This window comes from Fonsecaea erecta (genome assembly GCF_001651985.1).
Source record: "Fonsecaea erecta strain CBS 125763 chromosome Unknown Scaff10, whole genome shotgun sequence".
Taxonomy (NCBI): Eukaryota; Fungi; Ascomycota; class Eurotiomycetes; order Chaetothyriales; family Herpotrichiellaceae; genus Fonsecaea; species Fonsecaea erecta.
In genome coordinates this window covers 1,166,071-1,191,021 of record NW_017387253.1, presented here as the reverse complement: position 1 = coordinate 1,191,021, position 24,951 = coordinate 1,166,071, and the positions used below count along the sequence as shown (strand labels likewise).

The 24,951-nt window shown below is 54.4% G+C and overlaps 9 protein-coding genes across 9 annotated transcripts; 5 read left to right on the top strand and 4 right to left on the bottom strand.

The window, feature by feature from the left end:
- Nucleotides 1–46: 46 nt before the first annotated feature.
- On the bottom strand, nucleotides 47–811 carry AYL99_10133 (pep2-like protein; the record flags this gene model as incomplete). The annotated part of the gene is made up of 2 exons (XM_018841639.1): nucleotides 47–626; nucleotides 684–811. 2 exons carry the CDS (start codon nucleotides 809–811, stop codon nucleotides 47–49), a joined length of 708 nt encoding a protein of 235 aa, XP_018689348.1.
- Nucleotides 812–1,372: 561 nt separating this feature from the next.
- On the top strand, nucleotides 1,373–3,061 carry AYL99_10132 (hypothetical protein; the record flags this gene model as incomplete). The annotated part of the gene is made up of 3 exons (XM_018841638.1): nucleotides 1,373–1,699; nucleotides 1,757–2,767; nucleotides 2,864–3,061. 3 exons carry the CDS (start codon nucleotides 1,373–1,375, stop codon nucleotides 3,059–3,061), a joined length of 1,536 nt encoding a protein of 511 aa, XP_018689347.1.
- A 972-nt stretch (nucleotides 3,062–4,033) lies between these two features.
- Nucleotides 4,034–5,719, bottom strand: AYL99_10131 (hypothetical protein; the record flags this gene model as incomplete). Its single annotated transcript, XM_018841637.1, has 2 exons — nucleotides 4,034–5,557; nucleotides 5,633–5,719. The coding sequence occupies 2 exons, from the start codon at nucleotides 5,717–5,719 to the stop codon at nucleotides 4,034–4,036; spliced, it is 1,611 nt and encodes a 536-aa protein (XP_018689346.1).
- Nucleotides 5,720–6,857: 1,138 nt separating this feature from the next.
- AYL99_10130 (hypothetical protein) lies at nucleotides 6,858–8,444 on the bottom strand (the record flags this gene model as incomplete). Its single annotated transcript, XM_018841636.1, has 4 exons — nucleotides 6,858–6,919; nucleotides 6,978–7,539; nucleotides 7,590–7,810; nucleotides 7,856–8,444. 4 exons carry the CDS (start codon nucleotides 8,442–8,444, stop codon nucleotides 6,858–6,860), a joined length of 1,434 nt encoding a protein of 477 aa, XP_018689345.1.
- Nucleotides 8,445–8,977: 533 nt separating this feature from the next.
- On the top strand, nucleotides 8,978–10,518 carry AYL99_10129 (hypothetical protein; the record flags this gene model as incomplete). Its single annotated transcript, XM_018841635.1, has 3 exons — nucleotides 8,978–9,395; nucleotides 9,442–9,893; nucleotides 9,943–10,518. 3 exons carry the CDS (start codon nucleotides 8,978–8,980, stop codon nucleotides 10,516–10,518), a joined length of 1,446 nt encoding a protein of 481 aa, XP_018689344.1.
- A 283-nt stretch (nucleotides 10,519–10,801) lies between these two features.
- AYL99_10128 (hypothetical protein) lies at nucleotides 10,802–11,986 on the top strand (the record flags this gene model as incomplete). The annotated part of the gene is made up of 1 exon (XM_018841634.1): nucleotides 10,802–11,986. One exon carries the CDS (start codon nucleotides 10,802–10,804, stop codon nucleotides 11,984–11,986), a length of 1,185 nt encoding a protein of 394 aa, XP_018689343.1.
- A 471-nt stretch (nucleotides 11,987–12,457) lies between these two features.
- AYL99_10127 (hypothetical protein) lies at nucleotides 12,458–14,482 on the top strand (the record flags this gene model as incomplete). Its single annotated transcript, XM_018841633.1, has 1 exon — nucleotides 12,458–14,482. One exon carries the CDS (start codon nucleotides 12,458–12,460, stop codon nucleotides 14,480–14,482), a length of 2,025 nt encoding a protein of 674 aa, XP_018689342.1.
- Nucleotides 14,483–18,139: 3,657 nt separating this feature from the next.
- On the top strand, nucleotides 18,140–19,913 carry AYL99_10126 (hypothetical protein; the record flags this gene model as incomplete). The annotated part of the gene is made up of 2 exons (XM_018841632.1): nucleotides 18,140–18,229; nucleotides 18,303–19,913. 2 exons carry the CDS (start codon nucleotides 18,140–18,142, stop codon nucleotides 19,911–19,913), a joined length of 1,701 nt encoding a protein of 566 aa, XP_018689341.1.
- Nucleotides 19,914–22,754: 2,841 nt separating this feature from the next.
- AYL99_10125 (protoporphyrinogen oxidase) lies at nucleotides 22,755–24,787 on the bottom strand (the record flags this gene model as incomplete). The annotated part of the gene is made up of 2 exons (XM_018841631.1): nucleotides 22,755–24,332; nucleotides 24,386–24,787. The coding sequence occupies 2 exons, from the start codon at nucleotides 24,785–24,787 to the stop codon at nucleotides 22,755–22,757; spliced, it is 1,980 nt and encodes a 659-aa protein (XP_018689340.1).
- Nucleotides 24,788–24,951: the final 164 nt, after the last annotated feature.

Below are 24,951 nucleotides of genomic sequence, written 5' to 3'. Positions count from 1 at the left end.
GCTCTAGTCGCGATCGCTCTTGACCACCAAGGTCTTGATGTTCCATCTATAAGTCCACCGCTCCGCCTTCTACCCATTTCTTGCATTGCCAATACAGTTCGTCATGAGCTCGGCCACAGTCGTTGTCGCCCTCGCGTCGATGTCCGGGCATGTCCAGTTTCACTTTGACGCCCATGATAGCCTCTTGACAGTATGCCAGATAGCGATACCCAGTAGGATACTTTTTCAACTTCTCGTCGTCCAGCACTGGCACCTTGGACGGGTTGACCGGGATTAATTTGTCCTTTTCATACCAGTGCCGGACGAAGCGAGCAGCCCACGCGCCGGTGGCCGCGTCTCTCTCCCAGAAAAAGCAGAAGCGACAGTCTGATTCCGCGTCGACCTCCACGCCGTCGAGGTCAAATCGCTGCGTGATGGCAGCTTTCATCTTGGTCACGGCACGTGTGCCTCCGAGGTTGATGTCCGTCGTCGACCCTTGCACGCGGTGCATTATGAATGCGCCGTTATCCATTCCCCGTTTCGAGGCCTCGATGAAGTCTCGGTACGGCGTTCGACCGGTCCATGTCGTGTAGACGTAAGCGTCCGGGTGGAAGATTGACGCAAAGTTCTCCCATTCACACGCATCTCTGGAGGCGATGGGGTGTCAACTGGGGCTGGCCCTGATATCATAGGGGAGAATGTACCTGTAACAAGGCCAACCCTCAGCCAGTTCGCGCAGCTTGTAACGTTGTAAAGCTAGGTCGTCCGGCCCGTTGTTACGGATTGCCTTGTCTGGCCGAGAGCCGTTTGGGAGGGAATGGAGGTCAACCATCTTCCAGGTCTGTCTGGCCAGTCTCGTGCCCAGCTTCGCTTACCATCATGAGGCTTATGTCTTCTCGGTCGAGTCCTCTGGCTACCCCAGTCCAGCAGAAGAGGAGCCGAAGCCTGGTCTCCTTCGTGCCGCGCGCAGGACCCGGCAGCTGGCGTGGATACATTCGTTCAGGCCGAGTGATGCCTTCTACCCGCACACCGGATGTATCTGGCGCTCGGGTTGCTGGCTTCTTGGTCTGCCTTCGGGAACAGATCCCGTACATCATGAGTCCGACCTGAAACCCGAGGCTAGCCACCAGAGAGGCGCGGGCAACACCCGGGGAACCAATGAGCTGCACTCGGGCGGTTCTGGATCCCATGTACCCCAGATGGATAGTTTCCCACGGTCCCGGCAAGCAATGTACCAGCATACGCCCACGTCTTCTGGGGCCCCGTGTGCTATCCGAGACTAAGGGGAGGAGGGCCTGTTCTCGCAGCAGATGGCAAGATATAATGGCGGTGTCTGGGCGTCTGGAGGGGCGGCGCGACCTGCTCCACAACTCCTGCACTACACGGCGGCAACATGGCTTCACCGAGAGTGGTTGACCTCGCGATCGATACCGCCTCCTATATCCGGGCACACCTGGGGTTGACCCTGGCCGTCGCGGTCGTTGTGTATTTTGTCGCCCAACGGTACAAGACTGGTCTCCGGCACATACCGGGCCCCTTTGTCGCGAGCTTTTCAGGCTTCTGGAGGGCGTGGGAGGTTGCCAAGGGAGACTGGCACATCAAAAACCTGGAACTACATCGACAGTATGGACCGCTCGTCCGCATCGCTCCGAACGTCGTCAGTGTCTCGGACCCGGATGCTCTGCGTGTCATCTACGGACTGAACAGCGGGTTTACAAAGGTAGGGATTTATGGCTCTGATCTCAATGGACAAAGCTCGATGCTAACAGCTGGGCAGACAGACTTCTATCCAATCCAGGAAATGAAATATGGGAAAATCTACTTGGCCAATCTCTTCTCCACCAAAAGCGATGAGTTCCACGCAAAGCAGAAGAGGTCGGTGGCGAGCGCGTACTCCATGACCTCGATGCTCGCCTTTGAGCCCTATGTCGACAACTGCTCCGAGCTGTTCTTCAAGAGGCTCGACGAGCTCTACGTCAACCCTCACCAACCCTGCGATCTGGGGAAGTGGCTCCAGCTCTACGCCATGGACGTGATCGCGGAAGTCACCTTCGGCAAGCGGTTTGGGTGCATGCAGGAGGGCGGCGACGTGGGAGGCTTGATCGACACCATCGACAAATTCCTGGTGTACGCCTCCGTGGTGGGCCAGGTGCCCTATCTCCACAAGTTCCTCTTCGGCAACCCGCTGCTCCCGTACATCCTCCCCGGGCTGGACAGCATCAACCACGTCGTCAAGTTTACGCTGGAGCGGATCGCCGAGCGGGAGAAGGACCCCGAGCGCCACAAGGACTTCCTGGGGCGGCTGTACGAGGCCAAAGCCGAGGGCAAGATGGAGGCGGTCGACACCATCCGCCACAGCAGCGCGAACGTCTTCGCCGGCTCGGACACGACGGCCATCGCGCTGCGGTCCGCGATCGATGGACTGCTGACACACCCGGAGTGTTATCGCAAGTTACAGGCGGAGATCGACCAGAAGCGGGCCGAGGGCAAGCTGTCCCTGCCGGTCAAATACGCCGAGGCGCAGCAGATGCCTTATCTGCAGGCCGTGCTGAAGGAGGGCATGCGCTACCACCCGTCGGTGTCGTTCCTGCTGGAGCGGCACGTGCCAAAAGGCGGCACCGTGATCTGCAACACCCGCATCCCCGAGGACACGATCGTCGGCGTGAACGCGTGGGTGGTCCATCGGGACCGCAAGGTCTTTGGGGACGACGCCGACGTCTTTCGCCCGGAGCGGTGGCTGGAGGCCGACGAGGCGCAGCTGAAGGCGATGGAGAGGGCCTTTTTTGTGGTACGTTGCATGGTTTCGTTTCTTGTCCTCCCCCTCTCTTCTCTGTTTTGATTTCTTCTTTTGTGAAAACTCACTCACCCATCACACTTGCGACAGTTCGGCGGCGGCTCGCGGACCTGCACGGGCCGCAACATCAGCCTGATGGAGATGTCCAAGGTGATCCCGTCACTGCTGATGGTGTACGACATCGAGCGCGCGGACCCCAAGGCCCAGGTACACACCACGACGTACTGGTTCGCCGTGCAGCGGGGGTTGGTGTGCAATATCAGGAAGAGGGATGTGAAGACTCACTAGCTAAGGCTGAGGGTGGATGTATGGTCCGATTGCTTGATGAGTGTATTACGAGGCATGTCGCTGGAGGGTTTATTGCAAAGCGAAAAAGAAAAGGAAGTATTCATATACGGTGGAACAAAGTTAGGATGCGAAAGGAGAAGTCTGGATGTATACAGGGAGAGGCAAGCGGCCCCATCATCCAAGGAGACCGTGCTCAGGGGGCGGTCGAAATCTAGGAGTAGTTAGTACCCTGTATATAGGGCCCGGCAACCGATATTCAGCCATTGTTTTGTTGTTCGCCAGCCTCGTTTGGGTACCATTTTCGTCTGTTCTGGCTTGTCTTGTCTTGTCCGTCTGCTTCCCTTCATGCTTTCGATCACTCCGCTTCGCACAAGGACGACTGACTACTAACTAACTAAACCAGCCCCCGGTTCCCGGAACGTGAGTGAGTGAGTGGGCTTTGCAAGAAGACTGACTCTTGAGTAGGGATCTTGAGTAGTGATCAACCGACCGCGGCGTATGTATGTATGTAGATGTCTTGGAATGTTTCGTCTATCGACTGTCTTCGCCTTCTTCTTCTTCTTCTTCTTCTTCTTCTTCTTCTCCTCCTCCTCCTCCTCCTTCTCCTCCTCCTCCTTCTCCTCCTCCTCCTCCTTCTCCTCTTCTCTCAAACTGTGTGTGAATAGGTTAGATAGAAGGCGAGAGAGAGAAAGACAGACAGAGAGAGGAGGGGGGGAGGGGGGGGGAAGGGAGGGAGAGATGGAGAGATAATCACTCGGGGAGAACGAAGCAGATGATAATTTTGCTCTCTCTTCCACCCTGCTGGCATGCCAGACAGAGAACGGGACTATGTACATTACTTTACAATACATTTGATCTGAGGCCCGCGTAGAGGTCCGGGGTGCATGAGCCAGTACCACATACTGAAACATAAAAGTTCCCCTCCCCCCCAACCAACCAGATGTAGGTAACTACTACCTACCTCCCTCGACTCTACAAAGTGAGTCTGACGGGCCCGGCCCAACGACGCAGCCTGGCGCCGTAGCCTTGGACAAAGATGAGGATGACGTAGGCGGCCACGATGATGACGGCCTGCAATCCAAACGAGACGTCGAAGCCCATCTTCAGACCCCAGGCCTGCTGGAAGTACCCGACGGTGAAGCCGCCGAGCACGCGGGCGAAGTTGATCAGGGCCGAGACCTCGCCGGACGCGGTCGGGTAGCAGTCGAGCACGTAGGCGACGGTGGCGACGGAGACCACCATGACGCCGAACTGGAACATGCCCCAGCCGAACACGAGCGCGACCCAGTGCCAGTGCCGCTGCAGCGTCTCGCCCACCAGCACCAGCCCGGGCACCATGAACACGCCGCCGATGTAGTTGGTCCACAGGCGGGTCTCGGGCACGAACAGGCCCCCGTGGCGCGTCACGTAGCGGGTCGCGATCCAGTCGTTGAAGTAGTGTCCGAACGCCTCGCCCACGAGGATGGCCACGAACGGCGTGAAGTACATGTAGCCGCAGGCGATGGAGCTGAAGCCGTACCCGCCCGCCGCGACGGGCGTCTGCAGCAGGATCGACGACGTGATGTTGATCCCCACCGACCACATGAATATCATCAGGTAGAACAGCATACACAGCGGGATGACGGGCTTGAGCAGCACCTCGCCCAGCCGGCCGTAGCACCGCGGCAGCGTCGAGAAGTAGCCATTCGCGTGGTGCTGGATTTGCCACACGCCCAGGACCCGAGAGAGCCGCCCGACCTGGCCGCCGGGCCGAGGGGGCTGCTGGGCTCGCGGCACCGAGCGGCGGTAGTATGTCTCGTCGCCGAACGCGAGGATCAGACAGAGCAGGAAGCACGACCAGGCAAACACCAGCCAGAAGACCGGGCGCCACTCGCCCAGCGTGCCCACGATGAAGTTGCCGCAGAAGGGGCCGAAGTAAGGGGAGATGATGAAGATGGCGTACCACACGCCGATCTTGCGCGCGTGCTCGTGGAAGAAGAACATGTCGTGGATGAAGGCCAAGCCGATCGTCTGGCCCGTGCTCTGGGTGACGCCCTGGAGTGTGCGAAAGCCGTAGAACGACGCAAAGTTGGGGGCCAACGCCGAGCCCAGGGTGAAGGCCGCGCCCAGGACGGAGCTCCAGAACAGCACGGGCGTGCGGCCCCAGTAGTTGAGCAGCGGCATCCAGATGAGCCCCGAGACACCGCACATGATGACGTTCAAGTTGCCCGCGTAGTTGACGACGACCGGCGACATATTCCACTCGATGCCCTGCACGACGATGGTGCCGACCCCGGCGCCGGACCCAAAGTCGCCGGCGAAGGCGCCAAAGGCGACGCAGATGAGGACCATGTGCTTCTTGAAGGAGGACCAGTTCAGGGGGTCGTCGGGATCGTCCGACGGCTGGGGGACGAGCACGGTCTGGCCATCCTTTGCGAGCTTGAGGTTGGTCACGTTGACCCCTTTCTCGGCGCCGGGGGTGAGTCGCAGGAGAATCTCTCCGTTGTCCTGTTCAATCTGCGTTTCTCCTTTAGAACCGTCGCTCGTTGCCCCTCGTGGCATGTCTGTCTGTCACCGACTGAACTGACTTACCTCTTGGTCATCGTGTGCCAGATGTGCCGTCGGGTCGACGACTTGCACGTTCTCCGCGTGGGTCGTATGCTTTTCCTCTCCTGCCATGATGCTGAGTTGGTCTCTCTGGCCACCGTCACAGTCTGGCCGGGAGGTGAGATCGGCAAGGCGCTGACCTCTGTTAATATGCTTGCTCCATCAGGGTGGCTACCAGTCGTCGGTCTAGATGGGACCGGCAGAGTCCGGGGTGCCCTTCAATCCGGGGTACCTGTCCGGGGTCGGGAGCGAGTCCCGCGGGAAATCGCCTGCTATTGACCTGCAGCTCCATATAGTCATCGGAATCGTTGGCCGGAGACGACGTGGCTTGTCAGGGGCTTAGCTAGACACTTGAGGCATGAGAGCAGCCGGCTTCTCATGTGCCTTTGAGCATCTGGCACGGCAAGTCACGAGAGATAAGGGAAAGAAGAAAAAGAAAACAGACCAGGCTGTAAGCAGGTGATTCACCCACTCAGGCGGATTGGACACGCATAATCCCTGGGGGTGGTCGCACTGTTTCGAAAATATGCTAGTCGTCCTTGTAGACATCTGCAGAAAGAGAACAGAAAGTCGAACATTAATTACCTGCCTATATCGAACTGGAAAACAGAAAACATTGTGTGCTGCCAGAAAAAAAAAAGGTACACGGAAGCCCCAAAAATAAAATAGCAAAAAGCTCCGAACGTGGTTCGAACACGTGACCTAGAGATATTTGAAGCGCTCACTGCAATCTCTCGCTCTACCACTGAGCTATCGAAGCCCATCATCGTCGGGGTGACTTTCAACCAGTAATTTGGAGACTCAAAAATATATTGTATCACCTGAATTACCGAGGCTAAAGTGGGGCCGGTGAGCGTGCGCCAAGCGGCAAACGACCGGGTCAATATCGGGCCCGGCTAGCACTAACTCGCCGACAAAGTGATCTATTATTATTGTACTGTATGTACTACTTGAACTGTCGCTGACGGCCAGGGCTATGTGAACTACTTCCTTTCTTACACTATACAGCCATCTGTGGGCCGCCACAGTGAGATGCTAGTACGAAATCATTGCACGATCTCATCTGGGACACTGCCTCAGCTGGCAATGGATTCACGCGAAGCACGACTATGGGGAAATGTAAAGAAGGAAACCGACTCATTTTCGATTATGACTCTAAGAATGCTCAGCATCTCCAGCTATCACTGCTACCCACAGGGCGATGACGGCTCTAAAGATCCACCACTCTCGCTGTCGGCTCGGCGAGCAGGTCTTGTGCCTTGCGGATGAGACCTTGTGTGTCCCAGTCAATCATAGAATCTCACCGTCGTTCAAGGGTGTCATCACTCACTCTCAAAGTTGTCCAGGAACTCCTTTTCTGGATCATATCCCCACAGGAATGACTGTGCCTTGGCGTCACCCAAAAGATCAGGATTCTCCCCACCTTTGGAGACCGATTTGAACTTTTCGTCTCTGGCCTGTTGCTCGGGTCCATCGTGGAGGTGCAGGACGCGGCGCGTGGCACCACCCGTGCTGGCAACGTGCTCTGCCCGGGACTTACGTGCTACCTCAAAGGCCTTGAGAAGCGTTGGTATTTCCTCTAGCTTCGACACGCGGTTGAGTGCCAAACACAGAACCCCGGTATCCTCAATCGCTTGGGCCGCCCCTTGTGCGACGTAAGGTAACATAGGATGGCAGGCATCCCCGAGGAGAACCACCTTCCCCATCACCCATGTGGGAAGGGGATCGTGCTCGCACAGCCGCCATTTCATCACGTTCTCATCAGGGATCAAGTCCAAAAGCTTCCGCAATCGAACGGGATCCCACGATCCAAAGTGATCCAAAATCTCCTGCTTCGAGGCTTTCGCAGTCCAGGACTCTTCTGAGAAACCCCTGTCCGGGTGACACATTACCTACAAGTCTGTGAGTCGCCAGCAGCTTTTGCGGCGAAAGGATCTCGTACCATATTATAAAGATTTCCGTGTCGTATTGGATATGCCTGTACGTGCCTGTCAGGACCCATCCACCTTGTGGCCACAGGTTCTGTCATGAAAGCTCGCAGTTCGGGATCCGTAACAAGTTCCAAGGGTATGCATGCGCGGAATGCGGCATCTCCCGTTGGCTTTGCCTTGTCGACGAGACCGAGTTTTTGGTAAATCAGCCTTCTGCAGGTAGATTTCATTCCTGGTTGTGTGAGCAGAAGGCCGGGTCACGCTTCGATGTACGCACCGTCTGCACCAATAACCACACCTGCTTCAAGGACGCTGCCATCTGACAGAGTTACCGAAGGCTTGTCAAAGTCCAAACTCGTGACCATGCTGTTGATACGGACTTCGGCCACTTCCTCGGCCTCTTCCATCAACGCTCGGTGGAGGTCGGCACGATGAATCGCATATTGGGGAGCCCCGTGTCGCCTCTCGATCTCGGGCATGAGGGTGGCTGCTCCGAGAAACTCGCCGTCTTTCCACCTTCTCAAGTCGATTCGAGTAAGAGAGTTTGTGTGCTTGCGCACCCTTTTGTCGAAACCCCATCGGCTTAATAGACGTGTAAGGTTCGGAGAGCAATTGATTCCTGCGCCCACTTCAGCAATCACTGGTGCTGCCTCTAAAACAACAACTTTGTGCCCAGAATGACCCAGAATACTGGCGAGTGCCAGACCAGCAACACCCGCGCCAACAATAATGACATTCAAAGGTTGATTTGCCTGTGGATTTGAACCATTTCCGTTAGCACCTGAGTGCGAGTGTCCATTTGCCTGATTGCTCTCGATACCATTCGTGTACACCCCGTTTGACGCTGTGGCCTCGGAAGAAGGCATGGTGGCTGGGAATCCAGGCTGAGTTTGTAATTGAGTTGATCCGAATCAAGGACTGGACTGGGCTCGAGACTGGAAATATCAGTCACGATGGTACCTGAAAGGATTACTGACGTCCTTTGGCATTCCTTTTTACACCAGCGGGTGCGCGTGGTGCAAATTCCAGAATAGACTGTCTCATTGTTCGAATGTTAGCCTCAAATGCACCCCCTCACGGCACATGTTTGGCTTTCGCGACGGCGGGAGAAGGGTTCTCGGTAACTCGATCCTGGATGTTACGGGATCGTCTCCCGCAGAGAGTGAGAGGCCCCCGGCGTGACCAAAATCAACACGTGACTTGGACGGATCGAGCCTTTGCGCTCTTGAAACATGGCATCCCCATTTCAGAAAGTGCTTAGTCGATGGAAGCCCAGGTGTGTCCGCGGTTCGGAGGAGCCGAATGAGAACTTGGGCATAAAAGCATACCAACTTCCGCCCAAAAAAATATCCGTCTAAAAGCAGGTGGGTCCGAAAAGTTGAGTTGTCTGCTAAACAAGATGGGAGCAGATGCTGTCAATGGTCATCATATGAACAATGTTCCCCTCTGGATCGACAACAAGCCCGTGCAGTCGAAGACCGCCTTTAGCGTCATAAATTCGACGTCCCAGAAGGAAGTATGGACTGCCTCGTCCGCCAGCGTGGAAATTGCTCGAGAGGCTGTCGATTCTGCTTCCAGAGCCTTTCAATCATGGGCTCACACCCACCCAACGGAGAGAAGACGCATTTTCTTCAAAGCTGCGGAATTATTCAGATCCCGCCGAGATGAGATCATTGAAACTATGGTTCAAGAGACCAATTGCAGCAGACAGTGGGCTGCCGGAATCAACATGCACATGGGAGTCGAGTTTTTGGAAGAGCTTGCAAGCCTTGCCACAACTTGCAGTATGGGATGGCTACCGACGACAGAGTCTGAGAGTCTGTAAGATCTGAAATTCCACGACGTTCCCAGCTAACGGCAAAGATCGCTTGGCTCTCGTCTTCAAGGAACCGTATGGTGTTGTGCTCGGAATTGCCCCATGGAATGCACCATTCATCCTGGCCATTCGAGCAGTAGCCACACCGATCATATGTGGAAATACTGCTGTACTCAAGGCGTCAGAATTGAGTCCTAAAACCCACAACATCATTGGGCAAGTGTTCCGCGACGCAGGCTTGCCGCCGGGAGTGCTAAACATCATTCAGCACTCCCGCGAAGACGCTGCTGATGTGGTAACTGCCTTGATAGCTCATCCTGCAGTTCGCAAAATCAACTTTACAGGCTCGACGGCGGTGGGAAGGATCATCGCACAGCAGGCAGGCCACCACCTCAAGCCTGTTTTGTTAGAATTGGGCGGCAAGGCCTCCTGCATTGTCCTTGAAGATGCAGATCTGGTCAAAGCCGCAAAAGCCGTCGTGACGGGGGGGTTCTTACATGTGAGTCGATCCTCGCCTAGATCTCAGGGCAGCTTTTGACATACTTTAGCATGGACAAATTTGTATGGCCACAGAGCGAGTGATTGTCATGCGTCCCGTGGCGGACGAATTCTTAGAGATCCTCAAAAAAGAGGCCCAAGCATTTGTCGCAGGTGATGCTGTGTCCGCCGACGGGGCAAAGCGAACGGAATCCTTGGTCCAAGCTGCGGTGGACCAAGGCGCTCACCTAGAGTTCGGACATCTATCGCGTCTCAATGCATCCCTCCAACCAACAATCCTCAGTGGTGTCACAAAGGACATGGCTTTGTTCTACACCGAGAGCTTCGGGCCCACCATCAGTTTGACGACTGTCGACACTGTCGACGAAGCGGTTGCCTTAGCCAATGACACGGGATACGGTCTCTCGGCGAGTATATTTTCCCAGAACATTCCAAAAGCGGTGAAATGTGCCAGACGGATCGAGACCGGAGCCTGCCATGTCAATGCAATGACGATCCATGATGAGCCGTTCTTACCGCACGGAGGAGCTAAAGAGAGTGGCTTCGGTAGATTCGGTGCTCAGTGGGGAATGGATGAGTTCCTCCAAATCAGGACCATAACAATTCTAGACGAGGGCAACAGTTGACAAGTTAGCTGCCAGATTTGGAAGTTGACAAACTCCTCCGAAGCCAGCTATAGCAGGAGCGCCACATCAGCAGCATCTAAAAGAGCGGAGCCACAGAGTCAGCTGAATAATATTTGCTTGTCATGATGGACTGTAGTCTCCGCCTTTTCCCCGGCACGTTCGGCCACTGCGCGGGTGTATATACCGATAGCCACATACGCTGAAGCCACGTGACGCCCTGTGTTGTCGATATCAGTTGCCGTTCCGTCGCCGAGTAAGCGTACGCAGGCTTGCAAAGCACAAAATGGCCTCCGAATCGAAGTCCAATGGCCTGGGAAGCACAGTCGCTCTGGTGGTCTCTGAACCGCGCGGGCCTTTCGAAGTCAAAGAAGTACAATTGAAGGATATGCGACCCGATGAGATCGTGGTCCGCATGATAGCAACGGGTGTCTGCCATACGGACGTGGCTACTTCCATAGGGCATAGAGGTCCTGGACTACCTGCCATTCTCGGTCATGAAGGTTCTGGGGTGGTTGAAGAGGTCGGTACAGAGGTGAAACACGTGGCTGTTGGCGATCATGTGGTTCTGTCCTTCAATTATTGTGGGAATTGTACCACCTGCCGTCGAAACAATCCGGCATACTGTCTAAACGGACGCCATCTATGTTTCGGCGGGTCTCGCTTGGATGGGAGCAAGACATTCTCTCTTAACGGAATCGACATCAACTCATCCTACTTTGGCCAGTCTTCTTTCGCCGCTCGCTCGATTGTGCGCGGAGTTTGTGCCGTGAAGGTGTCGCCATCTGTCCCACTAGACATTCTTTGTTGTCTGGGTTGCGGTATACAGACGGGAGCGGGCACTGTCTTGAATGTCCTCAAGCCCGGCGTGGGAGCATCGGTTGCAGTATTCGGAGTTGGATCGGTCGGGCTGGCGGCGATCATGGCGGCGGCCAAATTCACACCTGCCACAAAAGTTATCGCTATCGACATCGTGGATTCCCGATTGCAGCTGGCGGCTGAGCTGGGGGCCACACACACGATCAATTCGTCGGGGAAAGACGTGGTTGCAATGATCAAAGACGTCACCAACGGTGAGGGCGTCGATTGTGCGCTCGACGCGACCGGAAACATTGCTGTCATCGAGTCCATGATCGCCGCGGCAGCAAACAACGGAACGGTAGCAACAGTCGGAGGAGCGCCCAGGGGAAAGTTTGTCAACATTGAAGCGGCCATGTGGATAGCGAGAAACGTCAGTTACGTTGGCTCGTGTGAGGGCTCTTCATTTCCACAGACGGTACGATCGCTGAAGAGGCGACTTTGGATTCAAGCTAACAGCCAGCAGTTTATCCCTGTTCTCATCGATTTCTGGAGCCAAGGACGGCTTCCAATCGAACGCCTTGTCACGAAGTACCCCTATACCGAAATCAACCGAGCTATCGATGATATGCATAATGGGAAATGCATAAAGGCAGTGTTGACCTGGGAGTGAGGGAGGTGCAAAGGACCGAGGGCCTGCAGGACTTTCGAGCCCTCTCGCCAAATCCGTTGGTGGATTTGAGATAGACGTGCGTTCGTTGATGACGGTCAGCAAGTAGCCTTGAATGAAATGGTTCGTGTTGGGCAGTCAATCCCATTCTGATGCAATAGCACAAAAACCTCCCTGGCTTAGGGGAGCTGTGCTTTTATATAGACGAACATACGAATATACGAGGATACAACCCTTGATCAAAGTGAAGCTATTAGAAGCCCTGTCCGAGGGAGTGAGATACTCGGTGTCCGGACTAACAATAACCCGAAGCTGGGCACAATTGCTCACGTTGCCACTTTGGCGCGTCCAGCGTCCCTCTTGTCGCGAGGATGCACGAGTGAGCGGGAGTCTGCTATCCTGGTCTTCAGACAAGAGCCATGTCTTTATAACGCCTACTTCCTGGTATGACTTCTGTCAAAGTGATCCTTCAGCATGTGGCTAGACCGCTTAACTGCTGGTGCTGCAACACCCAGTGCCTCTCGTGAATCGCTTGCTCCGACGAGACCATATTCTCCCTCACCACGCAAGAATTCCCAGCTTGCTCCGACGCAAAGGACGCTCTCAGGGCTGGGACTATCTGCTACGAGATCCTCGACCTCCCTCGACTTGAGTGCGAACACTTCTACCGCATCGCTTGTAACTCCAGCGAGACAGCCCAATGGATCCTCCCTTAAATTCGAACAGAGACCTCCGCCCAACGTCCCAGATCCCGTGAAAGTAATAAAAAGTATACTGGAAACCTCGAGGCATGGCACGGCACCGACCGATGGGCCTAGGAAGCGAGAGGGAGAGACGAGCAAAGAAATTGACTTTGGGGGACTGAGTCTTCAAGAGTTCGTGGCCCAAGATATACCGCTGCGATCCGCTGGCGACAGCTCGGCTGTCGCACTATCAGCAAAAGAGAACAGGCAGAAATTTGAAGAATTTCACAAGTCCATTGCAGAATGCGACCAGATTCTTACCAACGTCGAATCTTACCTGACCAATTTTAAGGCCGAACTTGGCCAGGTTTCTGCGGAAATTGAGAACTTACAGGCCCGTTCTACGCAGCTCAACGCCAAACTTGACAATCGTCGTAACGTCGAGAAGCTCCTCGGCCCTGCGGTGGAAGAAATCAGCCTTTCTCCGTTCACCGTAAAGTCCATCGCGGAGGGTCCTATGGATGAAGCCTTTGTCAAAGCGCTGAAGGAAGTGGAAGCAAGGTCACTCATAATAGAAGCCAAAGAGGACAAGCCGGAGCAGGTCAAAGCGTTGCAGGACCTGAAGCCTCTTCTCGAAGACCTCAAAGCCAAGGCTATTGAGCGCATACGTGACTACATCGTGGCTCAGATCAAGGCGCTTCGTTCACCCAACATCAATGCGCAAGTAATCCAACAGCAGACTTTTCTGAGATATAAAGACCTTTACGCTTTTCTGGCTCGAAATCACCCAGCCTTGGCCGAGGAAATTGGGCAAGCCTACGTCAACACCATGCGGTGGTATTACAGCAGTCACTTTTCGCGCTACCAGCAAGCTCTCGATGCTCTCCAAATTCACGCCTTTGACCAACATGACTTGCTCGGAGCAGAGCCGGTCCCGGCAAGACGGAACGTCCTGGGTGCATCGAAACCTGCTCCGCCACCGCATGATGCGTACAGCCTGGGAAGAAGGGAGGATCTGCTCAAGTCCAAGAACGACACAGCTCTGCCTGCCTACCTTGTGGAAGAAAGCAAGTCGGCACACTACCTCGAAGTTCCCTTTCGGAATTTCAACCAAGCACTCATAGACAATGTCTCTGCCGAATATTCCGTCATCACCGAACTGTTTTCCACCAGTACGTATCATCAAATCTCACGTCGGGTGGTGGAGATCTTCGAGCCCACCTTTGCAATCGGCCACAATCTGACCAAGTCCCTGGTTGAAAACACGAACGATTGCCTGGGCGTCTTACTCTGCGTCCGCCTGAACCAGCACTTCGCGTTCGAGTTGCAGCGGCGCAAAGTCCCGGTGGCGGATTCATATATCAACTACACAAATATTCTCCTGTGGCCGCGCTTTCAGATCGTCATGGATGCGCATTGCGAATCGTTGAAGAAAATCCCCGCCCCGACGACCAGCAGTCGCGGCGCTGCAGCCGCCTTCTCCCTTGTCGGCGGAGGATCGTCCGATGCCTCAAGGGCCTCGGTCGCACCGCACGCCATCACACAGCGCTTCGGCCAATTCCTGCAAGGGATCCTCTTGCTCAGCTCCGAGGCTGGCGACGACGAGCCCGTCTCCCACAGCCTGGCGAGGCTGCGGACCGAGTACGAGTCTCTGATGGGCAAACTCGCCAAGGGGGCCGGCGACGCGAGTAAAAGGGCTAAGTTCCTGTATAACAACTATAGTCTGGTGTTGACCATCATTAGCGACACGAGAGGCAAGCTGGCGGAGGAACACAAGGAGCATTTTGGCAGTCTGGTTCGGGAGATGAAGAAGTAGACAAAAGCAAGCGAGCCTTTCAATTGATAATGAGGTCTTTGGGAAAACGAGGTCAAAGTTTACATCTTCTATCATCTACATCGTATTCATGCTTCTCTGATGACACATGACATGCCATGACATGACACGCCGTCAGCGACATCTTCTTCTTTCCGTTGACCGAGTAAGTAGAATGCTAACTCCCAAGCTCGGAGGAGAGCAGGAGCGTCGTCTCGCAGATACAGATGCGGATGAAATACACGTCCTTCCTACTTACAAGGAAGGGGAAACAACCAGCCAGTATGGGCGGACAGATGGTTACCAATGTCTATCTCCCCTCTCTCTGCTGGATTGACCGCTCCTCACGACGGCGGCGGCGCAAGGACTTCCGCTTAAAGTCTCAAAAAAACAAAAACAAATTGTGATTGCCCTTCCAGTGAGACACCGGAATGTACTGCAGAACAACAGCAGTCTGGGAGTTAGAGAAGTGAGTGGCTCTGATCAGACAGGCAATTTCTGGTCCGATGTAGGATGCTGCCTGTTATATTGAGGCGGAGAAAGGGAAGGCAGCAGAGGGTAAGTAAGGAGCACGTCACAATGCGAAGAAGGACGAGAATTGGGAATTCCAAGAAGGCTCGAAATCCGGGTTCATGCATCGTCCGTCCAACGCTGCTCATCAGTTGTGGTCAGCAGGAGAGGAAGCCGTTGTTTGGCATCGTACGAGGCTGGTTTGCATGTGCCCCCGATTGCCACACGTACGATAACGCCCTGTGGATTCATGCCACAGTTCTCAAGCTCTCCGAGTGATAGTAGTGATCTGACATGTGGAACGGCCATCCCATCCGCACGTAGGTGGGCAGCCAGACAATGGCGATAATCCCACGCTTTCTTCAGTAGCAGACTACGGCCAATATGGAATGAGGCTCCTGTGCAAGTCTCTTATCCGTAAATGGTGCAAAACATCACGAAACGCTCCCAATCACTTTGGCTAAGACGTCATCTTAGAGTTCGTATAGATGCTCATGGTGTTCATCCCAGTATATCATGATTGTCAGGGTGACGTGAGGCACAACCCCGATAACGACTTGGGGAGGTAGTGATGTCAACGACGGTGTTCCATGTACAGGTCGAAGAATGATATCGAGCATCACTGATCAGCAGCCTCTGGTCGACCAAAGTGGGAAAGCTTCAAAGGAGCTTCCTGTTGCCAAATTGGAACGGCATGAACAACCGCATCCAGAAATCGGTTTTGAACATCGAACATGAAAGAAGCTAATCGATCGACAAAGTCTCGGTGACTTGCCTCGAGGGCATATCTAGGCGAGCGAGCCTCGTCGCCAAGATCCAAGAGCAGAGTGACGGGCTCGTTGGCTCTATGTACTTGACGGAAGGGAGACTGGCTAGCGAGCTAAGTCAAGGCCGTCACCGGGGGCCAAGGCTGGTCGGAGATCATGACGATAGCTGCGGAGCAAAGTCAACCTGCCACAGCTTTGTGACGAGAGCCAGCACCAACATCCACAAGGTTTTTCGAACCTCATTGAGAGGGCGAGTACGAAGTCTGTTGGTGAAGTTGTCGTGAAGAATGCACGGAGCATCTGAGCACGACCTCGCAGTCAAACTGGCAGCTGGGGCGGAATGAAGTTCCGTCAGAAAACATAATACAGAGCTCAGCGAAGCGCTTATTCTCGGACGGCAATAGTGATATTACTTCATCTCATATGCGTCTTTCTTTTTTCTCTTTTCCTTGCCCGTCGGAAATACCAAGCCAAAAAAGGAGGGTGCGTTTGTGGCGACGCTCCATGAAGTTTTGCCGAGCCAAGTAGGAGAGAAGTTAGAGTTCTCGAATACGAGCAACAGGCTTCTAGAAGCGTGGATGGCAGTAAGTGTAGCTTGAACGGTCGGTTCTCGAAGAAGGGATGTCAGCACTGTGCTGCTTCATTCCTCCAGGAGATCAGTTAATCGACGACAAAAAAGAAACCGATTGGGAAATATTGAGGGGTAACAGATACACCACTGCGTCTGCACCTAAACCTCTGGGATTCGGCGCCAACGACTTGTCTGTTAGCTCGATGCAACTCCCCCGTTGGCGGCCTTCTAGAAGTCATTCGAACTGACTACTAATTCGAGGTGCGATGCGTCGGAGGCGGGGACCGGATTGGGCGACTAGGGCCGCCCCCTGTCGCCCTGCTGGTGAACATTCGCTTGGAGTGCCCTAAAACTGATGGTTCCTCCTGGTCCAGATGGCGTTTTTTCTGGCCATGATTGAGTAATTGAAATTGGCATCTTGAGAACCAATGCCAGTCGTGGAGGGTAGCCATCCTGCCAGGAAAGGTCATGTGGAAGTGCGAGGAAGAGTTGGGACAGAGTTTCTTCTGGTTGAGCCCAAAGAGCAGTAATTTCACGGGCGCTTTTCTTCTGGGGCTCCCTGGGTTTCCAGGTTGCTGGGCTGTGACGGAGATTGGTGAAGCCACTGGGCACACCTGAGGCAGTTTCTTGGGGGCTTTGCTCGCCTGTTGCTTGTGCCTATTGCTTGGTTTCCTTCCTGGGTTTCTTGGTGATCCTGGGGGCTAGTGAGGCCCAGTGCTTCGTTGTTCCTGGTGGCTTGTTTGGTGCTTGAATACCCTAGTTGCAGCTCGTAAAGGAGCGCTATGAATTACCACTTTACCCCACACTACGCTACCACCAACGAGACAGACATGCGCCTCAGTTCTGCCTTCACTTCCTGTGTACACCCTACACCTCAATTTCACCTGATCTTCGACCATCCGAGTTTCTCCCATCGCAATGTCGGGGGCTTGGGGGCCCGAAAAGACTGCCTTGCCGCAGGTCGACGCCTGTCCAACGGTGTCCAGAGGCGTACCAAAAATACTGGCGCCCGGTGGAACACTGCCTGTGTGCGAGGCGCACCTGTTTCGAGCTGTCCGAAGGGTGAACGCCTAGGGTTGGTCGTTGGCTGCGCTATCACGCTATCACCGCTTGCCACCTGCTCGAATTGGATTCTCACTGATGCAGGCTGCCTCTCGCTCACCTTCACTGGCCTCTTCGTCAACCCTGATCGCATCTCTCCCTGGCCAACGGAGATCACACCCTCCCTGCTCCACCACAACTCCTCCAACCACCCATCGAGCGGCGACTTCCACCTTCCCTTAGAGAACTCTGCCCGACCAGGGTCCCTCATCCGGTCCTGTCCTCTCCTTGCCCAACCCCCCTCCAGTGTCGAGTCTCGACCGCCCAGAGCTACTGTACCCCGTACCCATAGACGATCACTATTGCACCATTGCCCTTGTGTGCTAGTGTTCGCCCCCTTCCGGCGTCGACCTTGGCCCGGTTCGCCTTGTCTGGGTGGGTCGCAGCGTCACACTCTGGCACCCAGACTCAAAGTCTCGACAGTTCGTATCTCGTCGTTTCTCGGGGCACGCAATGATGCCAGAGCTGTCGATGGGCTTGATGGGCTCGATGCAGCCAGGGTAATCTGCCACACCCCCAGACACCACCACCACCCATTCATGGCCCACGCGCACATGTTGTTGTCCTACATATACCTGCCCGGCTCGCCCTGACCCTGCAAGGCTCTTTCTGTCTTGCTTTTCCCCTACTCGACCCCAAAGCATCCTCGAGCCCTGTGAACGGCCAAACAGTCAGCACTCGACAGCTCCAATAGCCCCGACAAGCTCCAACATGGAGAAGGGCCCCGACTTCCATCTCGCCTCTGGCTCAGAGTCGCCAGAGAAATTCCCAAATGACTATAGCGAGGCCAACAAGATCGAGGTGAGTCTGCACCGCGCGCGCGGCAGAAGGAATGAGGCTGGCTCAAGGTCACTGACATCTTCTCCTTTCTCAGGCTCGACGAGGCTCCAAGGTCAACGAAGCCACCGATATCTTCGGCGACATCGCCACTGCTGAGGAATATGGCTATGTCTCGCGAGGTCTCAAATCTCGTCACATCCAGTTCATTGCACTCGGCGGCACCATCGGTACCGGTCTGTTCTTGGGTATCGGCCGTGCCTTCCTTCAAGCCGGCCCGCTGTCGGTCCTCCTTGGCTATACCTTCACTGGTCTGGCTGTCTTCGCCATGATGATGTCCCTGGGTGAGATGGCCACATGGCTTCCGCTCCCTGGTGCCATCCCACAATTCTGCGCTCGTTATGTCGATGATGCCATGGGCTTTGCTGTTGGCTGGAACAACTGGTACTCCTGCGCCATCACTCTCTGCGCCGAAATCTCTGCAGCGTCCAGCGTCATCCAGTTCTGGCACGGCGCTCGTGACATCAACGTGGCAGCATGGATCTCGATCATTATCGTGCTGGTCTTGGCCCTGAACATTTTTGCCGTCTCCATTTACGGTGAAGCCGAGTTCGTCTTCGCCTCCATCAAGATCATCACCATCCTGGGTCTGCTCATACTGGCCCTCATCATTGATTGCGGAGGGGTCCCCGGGCAACACCGTCTCGGCTTCCAATACTGGAACAACCCCGGTGCCATGAAAGAATACATTGCCTCCGGCAGCACTGGTCGTTTCCTCGGTCTCTGGTCCACCCTCGTCAACGCCGCTTTCTCGTACGGTGGTGTCGAAATGGTGGCCGTTGCCGCTGGTGAGGCTGAGGACCCTCGTCGAAACATCCCCAAGGCCGTCCGCCGAGTCTTCTGGCGTATCCTTTTCTTCTACGTCCTGGGCTCTCTGGCAATCGGCGTCTTGGTCCCGTACAACGACCCCAATCTTCTGAACGCTCGCAAAAATGGAGCGCCCGGTGCCGCTCAATCCCCATGGGTCATTGCCATCAACCGCGCCGGTATCGATGCTCTTCCATCCATCATCAACGCTGTCATCTTGACATCCGCTTCTTCGTCAGCCAACGCCTTCTTGTACACCGGTTCTCGATACCTGTACGGTATTGCGCAAATTCGTCAAGCACCCCGATTCCTGCTCAAGTGCACAAAGACCGGTGTCCCGGTGTGGTGTGTACTAGTCACCTGGTCAATTTCTTTCCTGACCTACATGTCTTGCTCTTCCGGCTCCAATACCGTCTTCACGTGGTTCCAGAACTTGACCACAATCTCGACACTCTTCACGTGGGTCAGCATCTGCATTGCTTACCTCCGCTTTTACTATGCCTGCCATGCCCAAGGCATCAACCGCAACGAGTTGCCCTTCAAGTCTCCCTTGCAACCATATCTTGGTTACGCCTCTGCAATCTTCTTCGGCCTGATCATCTTCTTCAATGGCTTTGATTCCATTGCAGGGACTTGGGACTACCAGGCTTTTATCACCGATTATATCGGAGTGCCGATCTATTTCGGCCTGTACTTGTTCTGGAGGATCTTCAAGCGCACGCACTTCCGTAAGGCGGCCGAGGCCGATCTGTACACGGGCAAGGCCGCGCTGGATGCCATAGTGTGGCCTGAACGTAAGCCGAGAAACATCATCGAGAGGATCTGGTTTTGGATCGCATAAAGCGAGGGCCGGGAAGCGAGGAGTGTTTTTGACGCTTTTCCTTTGGTCCAAAAGCGATATACCATACCCTGCATGCGGTCATGTCAATGTGTCTTCGAGAGCAGAAGTATCAGCCAGCTCGTAGGCGAGCTATGATAATATCATTCGGAACTTTCTCCAACGGAAGGAATTTCCACGTAACTTGACTCGCGATGTGTCCCTCGTGTACTTGCTGTGTCAGTGTCTTGTTCTTGTTGACGCCCTGTAGAGGAGTCATTGATTAGCAGGTACGTTAGCCCGACGGATGATAGTCGATCAGGCGACCCTTCGACACCTCTCAACGACATCTTTCCCTCATGTCACGCCAATGTGACCGAGTTGAAGGGCCGATGGAAACCTCTCTTCTCTTGGACCAGGACTGGTATTCGGAATTTGACGTCGAGGTCGATGGTTTTCGAAGCCGTCTCTCGTCTCACTTCTCCCGGCGCTCATCTCTTATCGTTCCTCGACTCTGCTCTTCGTCTTCATCCGACCCATGTGTCTCTCCCGGGTCGCATAACGTCGACGTCTCTCACAACAAGACTGGAAGCAGATTGCTGAAGGCCGTTCTCCGGCAATGTGTGTGTGTGTGCGTGTGTGTGTGTGTGTGTGTGTGTGTGTGTGGAGCACAGCGCAGCTGAGGAGAGGAGGGAAAACAAGGTCATGAACCGACCGGACCAGTTCGTGTGCATCCAGCGTCTTGACCTTCTCTGGGTCTGCTTGTCTGTCTTTTCTTTGATCCTGAGGACCTTGGGGTTTGGGATTGATTGAAGTTGTGAGTGGGCTGGGCGTTTATCCACTGGGTCTCCAGGGCGTCAAAGGTCGTAAGATGGATGGATGGATGGATAAATGCATGAACGGAAGCCGGCAGACTGTCTGGCTTCTCTGCAAGCATTTCTTCGAACACCTCATCTTTGAGCATCATCGCATCGGTGAGTCAGTGAGTCCGCCAGTCGAGGGAGTCGCCTGCCTACCTCCCTGCAAGCGCTGCTGGCTCCCCCCTTATCCACCTCCGTCTCCATGTGTGCGGAAGTTGAGTCCCGGTTCAACCATAACCTGGTGTCTTCTCCATATCCTCTTCCTCCTTCTTCGTCATGGCCGCTCGGACCAAGTGCCTTCGACACTCCAGTCGAGGGCGGGGGCTAGAAGACCATCATCGAACTTGCCGTGACCACCATGCACAAAGGACATCGCATTCACTGAGTGCTGAGTGCCTTCCCATCGAACGTGGAAGCTGGGTACGCAACTCCGATGTTGTTGGGAAGCGAGCACGAAATATCCGTGTTCTCTGGCGTGACAGAAGAGACATCGCACTACTGGCGAGGAAGAGAAGTCTGAAAGAAAGGAAGAAAGGACAGAGGACGTGATCGAGCAAATAAGGTAGGACCCGGAAAGTAAAAGGACGGAGCGACTCGGTACCGAATCAAGAGCACGAAGGAGAATGATAATATCAACTGAAAGATAAAGAAACCTCTTTTTAGTCTGAGCTCCAGAGCCCACTCTCAGGGCAGCCTTAGAATATGAGTAAATACTATTGAAGGCCGTCGTACTAATATTAGTGCCAACCAGGTATGTACGGAGTACCTCATACTCGGACTTGGATTCGGGCTGGGGAGGGACTTAAAGGATAAAGGATATTTCTAGTTGACGAAACCGGCCTCTAATAGCGACGCCACTTTTCCTGGAGCGTGGAAGCCGTCTTAGCCGATCGCCGGCAAGGCTATGGATGTGAAATAATAAAGTGGAGTGTGGGTTTGTGCATGTTGTTGAAGGGCGTGGGAAAATGAGGGAGGAGGGGAGAACTCAATGCCAACTACCAGACAGGTTTCCCTTCACTCAGAGTGCCGAAGAACGCCGGTACTCTAACCTTCCTTTGTTTAATAATTCGAAACAGTGACCCGCGCATGCTGCAATCCGACTGATGGGAAGAGGAAGGTGAGCCAAGTCGATAGACTGAGGACGATGTAGATAACTGAGCAAAGTCTGGGTCATCAGAGAACTCCGGTTCCACCACCACCACCACCACCACCACCTTCCGCCGCCCGCGTAAAAGGCCTCGAGTCCGTTAGCTGGTATGCCTCATGCGCGTATCCATCGCGTATCCGTGCAATGAACTTGAATGCAGTCTTGTCTTCGTTCCAGGTAGCACCCACTGAGCAAGTACTTCCCTCAGTGGACTTGTGCGTATAGCGGAGGGTTATTGAGCCGGGATTGCATGCTCCGCCCGTGTTGTGTCTCGCGTAAATAAAGGCTTCCCGTGCTAGCCTTGTCCACTGTCATTGGCAGAGTTACAATTTCTGTTAGTGAAGGGCGTAAGAAAAGGACTAGCAGGTGTTTGACAAGGCGGGAGGATCCTGGCTCCATCACGGCACAGAAGCACGAGGCTTTGAGGAACACGCCCTTCGTCCATGGAGGCCCACGGATTGCGGTCTCTGTGGTCGATGTCCAGCACTGCATGAGGATCGGCAGATGGAGAATCTCAAGGCTGGTTGTAATAACATGTGCATTCTCAATCGTAAACTTTTATGCTCTTCCTAACTCTCACTCCACAGGAAGTAACTCAAAAATATAATACAGGCGACGACAAGTGTGAGCTGAAAGAAACACTCTAGAAGATGACGCTGGTCTATCGAGAAGGTCGGATGAGATGTACAAAAACCCCGTCTTTCGATTGGTTCCAAAAGTCTCTTGTATCGCTGCCACGGCATTCATTGACCTTGAGCTGGGCTCACCCCTGTTCATGACAAATCCAAGTTTGTCGCCTGGGCCGAATTTGTGAGAGGGAAAGCCTTCTTTTTTATAGTGTAGGTGGAGATTCAAGCCTCACTGCATACGCTCAGTAGAGGTCGTTCCTGTCGGGACATGAGTTCTGACCCATGACTCGTGCGTGTACCCTTGTATCCCGGTGTAGTCGTCTTCGTTGTCGCGGATTGCCCATGCTGTTTCGCGTGCAGCAAGGACGCAGTCGCTCATTCCGGGAGCGCCTCGCCACCAAGGACCTGCAAGTTTCAGTCGTCCGTGAAATGTGGACGTTAAAGCTTCATGAATGGTAGCCATGTCCTGAGCATATCCGACGGGATACTGTGGGATACATTCGCGATTGAGCCGTGCTTTGGCCACTTCAGGAGATTCCTCGATGTTGAGGTGTCTTCTCAGAAGAGCCTGGGCCATTTCAATAGCTTGCTCTTCACTGGGCAGATCGCTCGGCGCCCATTCACTCCACCAATGTCCACCCATCATGACCGTCAGCTTGGTGCCTGGGGCAGTATCCTGTAGCACAGCCTCCGAATTGCCTTCTGGGGGATCTGGATCTTGTGGGCTGGCCGGATCACTGTCTATGGAAGTGAAATGAGGGCCGGCAGATCTGGGGGCGACTGAATCAGAACGACCCGAGGTCTCGGAGCTGAATAACACACCCAGCACACGCTCGGGGTTCTGTTCGAGCGGCACAGAACGTGGAACAAGATACCCAAATCCTCTGAGCGACGAGGGCAGCAAGTTCGGGTTGCTGTAGTAAAGATTGATAACCATGACATTGACCGAGCAGTCGCTGTGGTCACATGCATTTATGACCTTAGGGTCCAGCGTTGAGCCTGACCCTCGGACGCTGCCAGAGAGAAACTGTTTCAGCGATCGGGGGCCCAGCGTCGAGACCACATAATCATAGTTTGAGGTGATTCCAGCCGGGCTTCGCGTGATGGATACGTGATTCTTGCTCTCATCGAACACGACATCCTCGACCGAGGTTGACCGTATAATGGAAATGTTCTTGTTTTTGCTAAGTTCTTGTTCCAACGCAGAGGTAATTTGACCCAACCCTCGCCTGAATGTATAGACGCTCATTTCGTCGAAGCTGTCCAAATTCGGTATTCTGCTGAAATAGTTCTCTCGTGATCTGAGCGCCAGAATCTGCCGGTGTACGTGTAGAGCAACGTTAAGTGGCGTGAACGTAGTGCGATTTACCATGTTGGACAGGATCTCCAGGAGAATGCCGGGCGCTCTTTCTCGATCTCTGGTCTCGAGATGCCACAACTGCGGCAGCAATGTCCTGGCACTCAGCTGGTAGATGTCACCAGCGAAAATCCCGTGGCATACAGCGGAGAGCAAATTATCCGCGACACTCTTGTCAAATCTTCGCGATATAAAATCCCCGACGGATTCGTCTTTCACATCTTCATCCCGGGGAGGCACCCACGGTTCTCTCGTGCATCTCAGAATTCCATCGTACAGCGGCTCCGTGAGCAGAGCGTTCAGAGTCCGAAGCAGCTCAAAGAGCGACGTGTGTCTGGACAAGACAGGCAAGCGAACGAGATGATCAGGATAGTAGATGTATCGATTAAGGGCAGCTGGGCTAGACTTTGAGATGGCGACGAGATCTTTACCTATGTGAAGCTGTGCAAGCTGGAAATCCCGTTAGCAGGACAAACTAGAAGACATAGCAGTATTGAACTTACCAGCTCGAGCATGGCAAGCGGCGCAGGGCCCAATCCAGCTCTCAGTGTTCGGGGACCCCATTCAAAGAGAACCTCTCCCTTGTCTACCTGGACTACCTCTGAGTCAACCCATCCACCGAGCCTGTCGTTCTTCTCAAGTATTGTGATCTTAGCATTGGGAAGCTGGCTGCTTAAGTGGAAGGCTGTAGCGAGGCCTGTGAATCCTCCGCCCAGAATGGCTATCTCTCGAGCATGCGGATTCGGGGGAGGTAGAACGTCTTGACCGTCAGGATGCGGAATCCTGACGAAGCCATGGCCGGCAGTCGAATGGAACGTATGGAGACGTAGGCCCGGGTACGCTGGAGGCCGCAATGCGTACTTTACGGCATTTTGGTAGGGAGCATGACGGCCACCCGCGCGCATATCCAGTGGATACACACCGAGCGGTGCATGCGGAGGAGGTCTCGGGACGAGTCAATAGGGACCTGGAGGTGAGGAAGAGTTGACAGGAGCACCAGTATTACGAATGGAATCGATTTCTCTCAAAAATTTTGACTTGATCATGCCTGGGCGATTCGGCTCACTTG